The 14,106-nt window shown below is 35.9% G+C and overlaps 1 protein-coding gene across 3 annotated transcripts in view; it reads right to left on the bottom strand.

The window, feature by feature from the left end:
• Positions 1–14,106, bottom strand: part of FBXO25 (F-box protein 25) — a 110,210-nt gene that overhangs the window by 33,991 nt on the left and 62,113 nt on the right. For all 3 annotated transcript variants that reach the window (XM_043989684.1, XM_043989685.1, XM_043989686.1), the window contains one exon: positions 13,714–13,806. In XM_043989684.1, the coding sequence (XP_043845619.1) occupies positions 13,714–13,806 (93 nt within the window). The remainder of the gene's footprint in view (positions 1–13,713; positions 13,807–14,106) is intronic.

Below are 14,106 nucleotides of genomic sequence, written 5' to 3'. Positions count from 1 at the left end.
TGAGACTCACAACTGCCCTGGGAAGTAGGTGTCGTTATCCCCATTTTACACATGAGGAAACTGAGGCAGAAGGAGATTATGTGACTTGCCCAGGGTCATACAGCTAATAAGTATCTGCAGCTAGATTTGAACTCGGGTCTTCTTGACTCTAGGCCCAGTGCTCTATCTACTGCTCCAACTAGTTGTCCAGGGGTATGACTTGATTGTCAACCAGTTACAAGATGTTTCTTGGGTAGCATCACATGCCTTTCACCCAGTTTTCTGGAATCTAGTTGCCCTTTCAAATTGAATAAGAGCTTGTCTACACATCTTGATAAGGCGATAGGAAAGTTCCTTAATATATAACCTTGCTGATTGAATGGTATCAGGGTAAAATTCCACCATTCCATTAGTAATTCATATTTCTAGACTTTTTTTTAACTGCTTATACTTTCAGGTTTGGATGGGAATAAATTCTTTGAACAGATTGCTCAAATCTAGGAGTAACTTAGAAGTAAATGACATAATCAAAGTTCATTTGAATAGGTTCAGCCCCTCACTGTAATGGTCATTTTCTCATTGGGAACACCCCTCTTCCAATGGGCATATATATGTCCTGAGCTCATCCCCATGACTGTTTTAGTCTAAGAGAGATGGCCAAATGATCATCCTTTTGTTTATAAACATGCTGGCATTATTAATAAAATGATTAAATTACCCAGAAATTATGCCCCTTAAACTTTTAAAATGTCACAATACAAAACAAGGAAATATGAGATAACTGAACGAAGGAAAAAACCCAATAACACTAGTAGGCAGATACAGGCTTACCATAAAAGGTAGCACCTGGGCTAAGCCTTGAAAAAGCTAAGGATTGTAAGAGACAGAAATGAAGAAGAGATACATTTGAGAAATTGGGGTGGGCAGTAATATCCTGTGAAACATTTTGTAGTGAAACAACAATTAGGCTGGTTTGGCTGTAATAGGGAGTACATAACGGCTAGAAAATGTGAAATGGGTCAGGAAAGGTAGACTAGAAACAAATTGTGAAGTGTTTTAAATGCCAGGTCGAAAAGTTAATATTTCATTTTCCCAAGTTTGTCTGAAACCACCTTCTTTGTCATTTTTTTTACAGCACAATAGTATTTCATCACAATTATATGTCACAACTTGTTTAACCATTCCCCAATTGATGGCATGCTCTCAATTTCCATTTCTTTGCCACCACAAAGAGAACTGTTATAAGCATTTTTGTACATACAGATCCTTTTCCTTTTCCTTTGATCTCTTTGGGATTCAGACCTAGTGACAGCATTGCTGGGTCAAAGGGTATGCAGTTCAGGCATAGTTCCAAATCATTCTCCAGAATGCTTACAAAATACTTTCCTCAGGACAACTATGTGAAGAAGTCAGTGCTGGTTTGCCTTTGTTACTATGTTCATTTTGCAGAAGAAATGGAGAGGTTGTTACACAAGTCCACCAACAGTCTATTAATTTATCTATTCTTCCATGTTCCCTCCTGCCTTTATCATTTTCCTTTTCTGTCATGTTAGTCAATCTGTTGGGTCTGAGGTGTTAGCTTAGAGTTGTTTTATTTTTTTTCTCTCAAATTTTAGTGACAGAACATTTTTATATGACTATTGATAGTTTTAATTTCTTTTTCTGAAAACTTCCTGTTTATATCCTTTGACCATTTATCAACAGGGAATGGCCTTTATTTTATAAATTTGTTCCAGTCCCTTATATAATTGAGAAATTTGAACTTTATCAGAGAAACTCGCTGCAAACATTTCCCCCCAGCTTCCTGTATTCCTTGTAATTTTGCCTGCACTGGTTTTGTTTGTGCAACTTTTAAATTTAATGTAATCAGATTTATTCTGTGATCTCCTCTATCTCTTATTTGGTTATGATCTTTTCCTTAATTTGCTTATGATATCACTTTATGTCCAAATCATGTAAACATTTTCAGTCTATTTTGGCACATACAGTATTAGATGGTTGATTTATGCTTAGTTTTTGCCAGACTGTTTTCCAGTTTCCCCAGCAGCTTTTGTCAAATAGTGGGTTCTTGACCCAAAAGCTTGGATCTTTGCATTTATGAACAGTTTTCTGTGGTCATTTACTTCTGTATATTGTGGACTTCTTCTATTCCACTGATCAACTGCCACCTTCACTTTTTTTCATTGATTATCTTGATATTCTTGATATGCTGCTGTAATCTTGCTAGTATTTTATTTAAAATTTTTGCATCAAATTCATTAGGGAAAATGTCCTATAGTTTTCTTTCTGTTTTTGCTCTCCCTGGTTTAGGTATCAGAACCATATTTGTGTCACAGAAAGAATTTGGTAGGACTCATTTACCTATAGTTTCTAAAGTATTGGAATTGTTCTTTAAATGAATGGTGGAATTCACCTGTATATCTATCTGGTCCTGGGGATTTTTTTCTTGGAGAACTTATTTATGGTTTGTTCAATTTCACTTTTTAAGATATGGTTATTTCCTTTTCTGTCAATGTGGGAAATTTACGTTTTTGTAAATATTCATCCATTTCACTTATATTGTCAATATTACTGGCATCAATATTCATTAGGGAAATTTTTCTATAGTTTTCTCTGTTTCTGCTCTCTTTGGTCTAGGTATTAAGGGCATATTTGTGTCACAGAAGGAATTTGATAGCAGTCTTTACCTATTTTTTCAAATAGTTTATATAGTACTGGAATTAATTGTTCCTTCAATGTTGCTTATAAATCCATATGATTCTGGGGATTTTCTTCTCAGGGAGCTCATTTATGGCTTGTTCAATTTCTTTTTTTAAAGATAGAGTTATTTAAGTATTTGAGAAGTTAAACCACTTAAGATTTTTGAAAGAATCACATGGTTTGACCTGTGCTTTAGGAATAAGACAAGCAACTCTGTAAAGAATGGACTGGAGATGAGAAAGCCTGAAATCAGAAAGACTAGACACAAAGGGGCCAATTAGGAGGTTAAAGTTCAGGAGAGAAGTGATGATGGCCTGAACTAGGTTGGTGGCCTTTTGAGTGGTGAGAAGGGGAAAACAGGAGTGATATTGTGTATTGACAATATCTGGCAACTGATTAAACATAGGGAGTAAAGGAGAGGGAAGAGCCAAGGTGGAGTTTAGGGTTGTGAAACTGGGTGAGTGGAAGGGGTGATGTTGCTCTTAAGACAAACAGGAAAGTTAGAAGGAACGGTTTTTTAAGGGGAAAGACAATGGTTCTATTTTGGATGTGTAATAGTAATAATAGCCAAAACTTACATAGCATTTATTATTTCCTAGGCACTGTGCTAAGCAGTTTGCAATTATTTTCTCCTTTTATCTTCACAACAACCCTGGGAGGTAAGGTGGTATTATTCTCCATTTTACAAATGAGGAAACTGAGGCAAAGAGGTTAAGTGACTTGCCCAAGGCCACAGATAATAAGTTTCTAAGGCCAGATTGGAACTTAGGTCTTTCTACTCCAGGCCCAGTGCTCTATCTACTGAACCATATAAATACTCTGTTTATAAGGAGATATACCAACAAAAGCTAGCATTATGATGGACTAACAAAATTGAACTGATAATTTAAAATATCTTTGTTGGTATTATTAATAAATAAACAACACGGGGCGGCTAGGTGGCGCAGTGGATAAAACACTGGCCCTGGATTCAGGAGTACCTGAGTTCAAATCCGGCCTCAGACACTTGACACTTACTAGCTGTGTGACCCTGGGCAAGTCACTTAACCACCATTGCCCCGCAAAAAATAAATAAATAATTCTAATAAATAAATAAATGAACAACACACACACACACACACACACACACACACATTTGGGCAGGGCAATGAGGGTTAAGTGACTTACCCAGGGTTACACAGCTAGTGTCAAGTGTCTGAGGCCGGATTTGAATTCAGATCCTCCTGAATCCGGGGCCAGTGCTTTATCCACTGTGCTACCTAGCTGCCCCACTAATAAACATTTTAAAGAAATTTCTTATGTTTTCTGAACATCTGTAATACTCTATCATCAAAGGCCCTATGATAGTTATTTATTAGCCAATTGGGGCAGCTAGGTGGTGCAGTGGATAAAGCACTGATCCTGAAGTTGGGAAGATCTGAGTTCAAATTTGACCTCAGACACTTACTAGCTGTGTGACCCTGGGCAAGTCACTTAACCCAAATTGCCTTAAACATCTGGGGCCATCTCTAGTCGTCCTGATGTATATTTTGCCACAGGACCCAGATGGCTCTGAAGGAGAAAGTGAGGCTGGTGACTTTGCATAGCCCTCCCTCACTTAAATCCAGTTTACTGTAAGTCATGACATCACCTCAGTATTATGGTCCTCTTTGAGAATGATGGACAAACAACAACAACAATTAGCAACTAGTTGGTCTTTTCCCAAAAAATAAAGATCACTAATTGCTTAAGCAACCTAGTATTTTAAAAAATGGTTTCTGCTGCTACCATAAAGATGAGTTGTTAATTTATCTACTGAGAGAGTCCAATGCAATCTTATGTACCTAATGGATACTTGGAAAATAAGAGTTCATGAAGAAGTTGGAAGAAATGGTTCAACTCAAAAGCTAATCCAAATTGAAACTCATATTGTTTGCATTTCTTGTAGGTGACATAAAATGCCATCTCTTCCCAAAGGTGGAAACGTCTTTTTTTGAGAGGAGCCAACCATTAATTTTAGGTATTTTAGGTAGTTACAGTATACCCTATGAATTAATGGCAATAAAAATGAGTAGCTGTTCTTTACGTAATCAGTTCTTCCCAAGTTTACCTACTATGAACTTCTCAAAAAGAAGTCTGTAGCTTTGGAAGTAGTTTGTCTCTTTTGCAGTCTAACAGAAACTCAGTCTAAATTTGAATTTGTATTATCTTTTAAAGTTCCTATACAACTGTGAATTTAAGTAGATATAATGGTGACACCTGGGTAAAAGTGATTGCATAAAAGGTAGTGCTACATTATTAAAGAGCTACTGTGCCATTCAGTAACAAAATTCTCATAGAATTGAGAGAAAAGACCATATTTGGACTCTTCTCAGAGCCCTAAAGACAGAGAGTGAGTCTAGTTTCAAACCCCACAACTTTGTTGCCGGAACCTCCCAGCAGGGGGCATCTGGCACACAAGGCTCTGAGGAGCTGAGGCTCCTGGGCCTTATGCCCAAGCAGGGCCTGGAATGGGGCCTGCCCTTTGTGGGAGCCAAGCTAAGCTGGGACTCACCTTGAAGCACCTGAGGTGATTCCCACATGACCCTGACGTTCAAACCCCGATTTAAGTTTTGTTTCTCAAAAAGTTATGTATGTTTATGTATGTTCACACAGCACTGTTGTAGGGAGGAATGGGGACATTCTTGCCCAGAATAAGGTTAAGGTCTAGTATCACAATCTGATTGGTCAATTGGTGCAATCTGATTGGTCCTTACAGTTACCATATATGGGAGGTTGGTACTATATGCTGTGATTGGTTGTTTTTGTAATGCTGTATATAAATGGAAACTGTAATGTGATTGGTCAAGAGGGACCCTTGGTGGGTATAAATAATAGTGTGGGACCTCACTTCAGTGCACTCTCCAGCACATTCAGAAGAGTTCCCATCTTCGAAGATGAATAAAGATGCCTTCAACCACACACAGCTGCCTGCTTGGATTCTTTGAGCTGTGAGCTCCTAGCAATACTATTCGAGCTCTTAGCTGCATTTCTAACAGAATCATTAATAAAAGCCTGAAAATAGGCATTGGCCCACATGGTCAGGATTTATAGAAAATCAGAAAATAAGCTTAATGAAAAATTAATCAGGTCTAATGTAGACAATATACCATGTAAGGTTCTTATAGGTAGATATTTGTTGTAAATCAGTGCTTTCATTTTTCTGATCCCTATGGAGTATTACTACCAAACACATATGTTATACATGCGTGTGTATATGTATATATAATATGCTATATACATACATTATATAATAATCTATCTAACATAACCACCAATCTATGTTTTACTTGCTTTTTATTTTCCTATGTTATGTTGAAACTATGAGGCCAGTTCTTTTCAACTCTACTGAAGTCAGCTTATCAAGTTATAATGATGAATATAATAATGAAGAAAGGTTCCTTTTAATTCAGAACTTGCCAGTTTAAGAATTTCATGGAAAACCTGGAAGAGGGCAGAATGGTCATCCTCACATATTAATTTTTTTTTTTTTTTGCGGGGCAATGAGGGTTAAGTGACTTGCCCAGGGTCACACAGCTAGTAAGTGTCAAGTGTCTGAGGCCGGATTTGAACTCAGGTACTCCTGAATCCAGGGTCGGTGCTTTATCCACTGCGCCACCTAGCCACCCCCCACATATTAATTTTAAAAGCTAGTAAGTACTAGTAAAAGTGGCAGTACTTACTGATCCTATGGAAAAGAAGGCTCCAAATTTCCATAAATATTTATTCAAGGAAGCTAGGAATGAACTACTCTCTATGCTTCAGACAGAATAAGAAATAATTTAATCCATAGTAGAAATAATTTAGGAAATATGTCAGAAAGTATTTTCTACCAATAAGGGCTATTAAATATTGGAATTGTTATCAAGGAATAAATGCAGATTGCAACCTCTCAAAGCCTCAGTTAATTATTTCATGAGTTGTAGCATAGAGTGCTAGTAAGTCTCTCCCAAATTAGCTAGGCTGATGCTTGGAAAGACACACTCTGTCCCAAGACTCATCCTAAAAGCCTTTCTTGGTTGGTTGGCTGGTCTCTGCTGGTCCCATTTGCTATATCACTTCCATACACTGGAGTAGGGGAAAAACTTTTCTTAGGGATGAAAATATGGGAGGGGGGAGAAGGGGGAAATCGTCTATCACCAAAGTACTAGAAAATGAATCTTCTAGTCATGAGCAAAATAGAATCTATATACTTTTCTTTCTTTCTTTCTTTCTTTTTTAGTGAGGCAATTGGGGTTAAGTGACTTGCCCAAGGTCACACAGCTAGTAAGTGTTAAGTGTCTGAGGCTGGATTTGAACTCAGGTACTCCTGACTCCAGGGCCAGTGCTCTATCCACTGTGCCACCTAGCTGCCCCGAATCTATATACTTTTCTAAATTAGGAAATAATTCATAATAAACTTTAAAATAATTAAGCATGAAAATAATCACTTTAGTACAGTGATTTCTAAAAATACAGTATCCTGCAGAAATGGAGGAAATAAAGACCCAAGAGATAACATTTGGGGGAAACCCAAGCTTAGAAGGTAGGAAATTAATGATTCCGAAGACTAAAAAGTCAGACAGGTCAGGAGGGAACCTGGAAAAAGCAGTGAAATGACACTGAAGGGAGGACAGAGAGAATTCAGGAACCCAGAGGCATAAACTAACTCATTGTAGATAACCTCAGGTACAAATATTTATAAATGAAGAAATATAATTATTACCATGGCTGTGCAGTTCAACTGAGGACATGAATTGTATCTAGACACACAAGTAAGTTATTCCTTGAGTAGGACAGGAAATGTCAGGAGTGGATGATCATTTGACAAGTTTTATAAATATTTATATTACTTTGTCATAAAGGAAATTATATTGCCAAAATGTTTTTTATTTCAATTATCTCCAAAAGTTTCCTGAAACATATCAAATATATTGATGCCTTAGGAAACAGATGCTGAATATAATTTAATTTTAATGATAAGGTGATCTTTATAGTATCTTATAACATTGTTGGGAAGAAAACACTGTGAAATCTTATCCCTATATAAATTACTACATATCATTAGTATTATGAGCATAAAAACTATCACAAAAGTTATACCCCAATGAGTCATCATGGTGTGAAGGTAAACTTGGGTTCTTAAAGGCTATGCCAACAGAATAGAATCTCTGATAGTTTGTATTATGCTAGAAAGGCTTCAAGAACAGTCCTGACAAAGACTGTCAGACTTCTGACAGCTGGTCTGGAAGAAGAGACTTATCATCAGTAGATCAGATCCTAATTCTTTAGCATTATCAAACAAAGTAAAACACAAAATGGCCCACAGTCCCCACTGGCAGAATGGGTGAAAGGGGGACAAAGGGTACTAAGAATCATCCACAAACATTTCATTTAATGAAAGGGGGAAACGGAAGCAATTATTAGTGTTTCAAAACTATGTGTCAAGTGATGTGTTCGGGGCTGGGAATACAAAAATGAAATAACCCCTAGTATCAAGATTATATTCTAATGCAGAGGTCTAAAGGAAAGCCTCTAGCACATTGGGTGAATTTATGGGAGGATTACGGACAAAAGTAACACAGGATGAGAGGGTTCAGATGGGTTGCTATCTACACTATGGGAAGCAGTACCAACCTTGATAAGGTCACACATCCAATTAAGTATTAACGTCAATACTGTGCTGCTACAGTGAAGCCCATGCAAGATATTAAAGCATAGAAGATATATAGCTTGGTTTAGCCTTTTATTGAATCCTGTGAATATAAACTCCCTCAGGCCAGAGAGTGCTCTGCTTTTTTTTTTTGGGGGGGTATATCTAGCATCTTGTAAAATAAAATAAACTGCTTAATAATTTACAACAGTAAGAACCTAATAAACGTTTATTGAATTGATTTTTCTACCCAACACATCCCCAAACTGTAGCGCTATTCTAGGGATAATTTTTCTTCTGTCTATTCCCTTGTGGCTACCATGTTTTCCTTGTTTCTCTTCATTGACAATAGATCTGTTTCTGTTCTGCCTGGCCCCAACCCCAAAATTGTTCAGAAACTTCACCTATTCAATGCTTTACTTTCTGGAGGTAACATAGCCCAAAAACTGAAGATTTGTTGCATTTGAACCTACCATTCATTTCATCTCCACCTTGAGAATCACTTCAAGGCTTGTCAGAGGTGCCATCTTCACCAACAAGCCTTTCCTGATCCTGCCTTGGTTCTCAATGTTCTTTATCCTCAATATATCTTCTGTTAATCTTTTATCTTTTCCCTCTCTTCTTTTTTTCTTTCTTTTTTTTTTTTTTAAGTGAGGCAATTGGGGTTAAGTGACTTGCCCAGGGTCACACAGCTAGTAAGTGTTAAGTGTCTGAGGCCGGATTTGAACTCAGGTTCAAATCTACTGTGCCACCTAGCTTCCCCCTTTTCCCTCTCTTCTTAGAACAGAAGCTTTTTTCTTAATTTGTGGTAAAAATCTTGCATGTAGTAAGTACTTAGCATATTCATATTAAATTGTGCTATTTTCCCCCCAAGGGAAATAAAGTAAAAAAGTCTTATGTGTAAAAATTAAGTCAATTCTCCATTCTATGAACACCATGAAAGGAAGACCTCACTTCTGTCCTGGACAAAAATATATAAGCTTTGGGATGACCTGGGGAAAAGGGGTGGAGAGTAGATAAACTCAGAACCTTTTCCACCTTCTTCTGGCTTCACAATTGTTCTGTAAGGTTGGGCATGCAATAAAATTTGATTTCCAGTAGTATATAACTATGGTTTAGTAATCACCTATTTACTGTAAGATTACAAAAAAGCTATGGGTTAAATAGTATGGCACTTCTACAGTCAACCAACCCACTTGTTAAAGACATTATTATGTCTTGGCTCAGAAGCCTATAGAAACAGAAACTATAAAAATAAATTAACTCTTGATACACAGTATGGGTACTTTCCCACTTTCCCCCTTAAATAAACTCACCTTTTGTATAGAAACTATCTAAATTATTTTTTGTTACCATAATTAAATTGTATATGAATGCACAGAAGTAGCAGCTAGATATCTTTGGCTTTTTCTGGCAGGAATTGGGTTTTTTTCCTTTTAATTTCTTTTTTGTTTGTTTGTTTGGTGGGCCAATGGGGGTTAAGTGACTTGCCCACGGTCACACAGCTAGTAAATGTCAAGTGTGTCTGAGGCCAAATTTGAACTCAGGTACTCCTGAATCCAGGGCTGGTGCTTTATCCACTGCACCACCTAGCTGCCCCCAGGAATTGGTTTTACGGATTTACAGGTATACTATTCTGCATGGAAAAAATCTTAAAGCCCATTTTCAATAAAGGGCTTTGAAGAAACAAATGTTTTTAGTGGTGTTAAAGTATATTACCTTCAATAAAAAGGTAATCTACTGAGCAATAACCAAACCATGCTTAACTTTCCTTAGTCTCCAAACCTGCTGAAAACTGTTTAATTAAAAAAATCTTTTAAAATTGTAATTTGTAGTTGTTTTGAGTTGCAATTTGTGATTCAATTCTCTTTAAGATGAAAAAATTTCAAGTCACCTAACAATTTTGTGTCCTTTGATAACTGTATTAATCATAAATTTTAAAATGCTCATCAAAAATAATATAACTTTATGTGCTAATTTTCCTAAGAGTAGAAGATCATAAAATAAAATTTCCAAAGAAAAGTCAACTTACTTTATTATAAAGGGGGTGAGGGGAAAGCAAATGAGGCTCAACTATGAACCAGAGGGTAGGAATTGAAAACAGAATACATGATGCATGAGAGGAATTTTTCTTTTTTTTAATGAGAAGCACATAATGAAACACTAATCTAATGTAATCAGTAGGAGAGAAATGACTAGCTTCCTATAGTTTGCCAATGTAAGAAAAAAAAACATTTTTACTGAAGCTTTGGATATAGGTGAATTTCAACAGTTCAATGAATTATTCTAGTCTTTTTTTCCCTTTTTTTTCTTTTTTTGCAGGGCAATGTGCATTAAGTGACTTGCCCAGGGTCATACAGCTAGTAAAGTATCAAGTGTCTGAGGTCAGATTTGAACTCAGATCTTCCTGAATCCAGGGCCACTGCTTTATCCACTGAGCCACCTAGCTGCCCCTATTCTAGTCATTTTTTAAAGCAACCCAACATAATGATTTACGGAAACTATATTAACAATGTGAATGAGTGTTATGGTATTATTTCTAACAACTAAGTTATTAAGAAATAAAATATAAAGTATTTTATGAATCCAAGAAAGAAATTTAAAATTTTGAAATGTTCTATCATATTCTTTTCTAAGATACGCTAAGACATTTTTTACAGGGTAAAAACATAAAAATTATGATCAGTTTTTAAAATAATAATGAACTTTAAAAATATTTTCCAAAATTCTATATATCATGACTTGATGATTAAAGACATTTAAGTACTGCTGTACAGCCAAAGAAAAATTCATCAAGTACAAAAGGAACACATTAAAGAGTTCTATTGTTTATTCATTACTTGTATCACAGTCCTAAGTTAACCTATCCATTAGCCCAAATGCATAGGTTTCATTACACTAATTCTCTCATTCTCAGCAAGCAGTTGCATAAAAGGTCATACCATGGTAGAGGTAATTAATGGTTCTTAAAACTACATGAATCTTTAGATATTCACTCCTCTTAAAAAGAACTTGAGAAATATATAATCTTTAAAAATAAAGCTGAATTATAAAGGCAAATAAGGTATTATATGGCATATTGTCATTGTTTAGTCATTTCAGTCAAGTCTGACTCTATTTGACCCCATTTGGGTTTTTCTTTTTCTTTTTTTTTTTTTTTTTAGTGAGGCAATTGGGGTTAAGTGACTTGCCCAGGGTCACACAGCTAGTAAGTGTTAAGTGTATGAGGCCGGATTTGAACTCAGGTACTCCTGACTCCAGGGCCGGTACTCTATCCACTGCACAACCTAGCTGCCCCTGGGTTTTTCTTGGCAAAGATATTGGAGTGGTTTGCCATTTCCTTCTCCAGCTCTTTTTTTTTTTTTTTTTTGGGTGGGACAATGAGCGTTAAGTGACTTGCCCAGGGTCATATAGCTAGTAAGTGTCAAGTGTCTGAGGCCGGATTTCAACTCAGGTCCTCCTGAATCCAGGGCCAGTGCTTTACCCACTGCACCCCTTAGCTGCCCCTTCCAACTCATTTTATAGATGGGGAAACTGAATCATGCAGAGTTAAGAGACTTGCCCAGGCTCACAAAGCTAGTAAGGTATCAGAGGCCAGATTTGAACTAAAGAAATAAGTCTTCCTGATTTCAGGCCCAGCACTCTATTCACTGCGCCACCCCTAGCTGCCCTATATGGCATAGATTGCCTCAAATACATTTGAACAAAAAACAAAACAAAGCAAAACATTTTAATTATCTTAACATCTTAAAAGCTGAACTGAGGCATATAAAGTTTAATTTTTTTTTGGATTTGTGACTCAAAAGAGTATCAAACTTTGTTCCATATAACTTAGCAAGAGCCAAAGACTGAGACTGTTAACTAGCATGACTTTTCATTTGATTACTGAAACAATTTATAATTAAGACATTGAAATCTCATATTATTATATTCAAAAGAAATGTAATGTATCTGGCCAACCTCCAGAATTTGATAATGGTAATTTTGGCATAACTAGGGATTTCTATATAAAATGTTATATGTTATCTGGAAAGCTTAATTGAAGCATTTTTATGCACAAGTTCTTAAAAAGACAAATTCTTGAACACATTAGAAAAAGTGCAAAAACATTCTTTTCCAGAAATCACAAAGCTCTTTTTCTAAGTTAACAAGATTGCCTCTAAATTAATGAAAACAATCCAACAGTATCAATAATACTCACTGAGCATACAGATAATTTGATATTAGTCATGTTGATAAAGCCATGGCAGTTAAGTAAAATATCAGTGAAAACTTACTACAAATACTTAAGAGAATAGAAAAACAACACACATTTCTCTTGTAACCAAAGACAATAAAGATGGCTGTTAGTGAAAATTATTATGTTTGCCTCCTACAGTGCTCAAGAGGTTTAAAAATGGACATGTTCCAAAACAATTTCCATCTGCTCTAGGCAGTAATTTAAACAAATACATAAGTACCCTTAGTCTATGTATGGCCTCTCCCTTCATACAAAGTCCAAAATTTTGTGTCATTCTGCAGAAGACTGAAGGAGAAAAAGGATCTCTCCTTGAGAATAAACAAAAAGGCAAACATCCTTAAAAATTCTTGCTTGTCATCTGGCTTTTTTCCCATGCAGCTCTAGTCTCTCTCTAGCTTTCTTTCCATCTGCAAAACTCAAAACCTCTTGTGGAGATTAGAACACATGACTGTCTATTATAAAATATTAATTATTCTTTCATTCAGACCTTATGTGGAAAAAAATTTGATTTTTTTTTTAAACTGAGACTTGCTGCCTGAGCTACTCAGTTGTGCTTTTGGACAAGTAATTTAACTTGAGGTATCTCAGTTTCATCAATTATTATTATTATTATTTTTGTGTGTGTGAGGCAATTGGGGTTAAGTGACTTGCCCAGGGTCACACAGCTAGTTAAGTGTTAAGTGTCTTAGGCCGGATTTGAACTCAGGTCCTCCTGACTCCAGGGCCGGTGCTCTATCCACTGTTCCACCTAGCTGCCCCCAGTTTCATGAATTATAAAAGGGATAACCAAAATATAGGGCTTGTCCAAGTAAATGAGGAAATATATGCACAGTACTGCAGAACTAGGATCCAGGTTTTACTCTAAATGATGACTATTTTTTGATGAGGGAAGCTGAACTACAATCCTACAAAAAAGCAAAAGAAAAGTTTAAGCTTTTTTGAGCTTCCTTTCAACTTAACAATTCTATCATGGGCTGTGTAATTTTTTCCTGAATGGTTTTTCCACAAAGCAATTCAGACAAACTTTTTTCTCTTATAAAAAACACATTAATCATATTCAACATTCAAGATGCCAAATGTATAAAGGCCAGGTAGATTAGTTATATATGACATTAATAAAGATTTCTGAGATCCAAGTCCTTACTTTGACAACATAGTTGAACCTTCGGATATCTTGAATTGCACTTGAAAAGTCTAAGCGGTTAAAGGCTTCTCCCAAGGTACAATAGCCATGCCTCTAAAAACAATGGAAAAAAATAATTTAAGAGATAAATACAGAGTGAAATACAAATTTGAAAACAAATCAGTAAAGGCATTGATGTTTTTTTGTTTTGTTTTGTTTTGTTTGCATTGATGTTTTGATAAAACATTCTAGAAGTCTAATCAATACTTAGAAGAAAATAGAGGAAAATAACAATTTTACATTATTCTAACCAGTTAACCATCTAAAATAATTAAATACTAGAGTTAATTTTCAAAATAGTTCATGTGAAATGTAAGCAACTAGCTAGAAGATAACAGGAAATTCAAAACCCTA

Source organism: Dromiciops gliroides, chromosome 2 (assembly GCF_019393635.1).
Source record: "Dromiciops gliroides isolate mDroGli1 chromosome 2, mDroGli1.pri, whole genome shotgun sequence".
NCBI lineage: Eukaryota > Metazoa > Chordata > Mammalia > Microbiotheria > Microbiotheriidae > Dromiciops > Dromiciops gliroides.
This window is presented reverse-complemented; position numbering and strand designations above follow the sequence as displayed.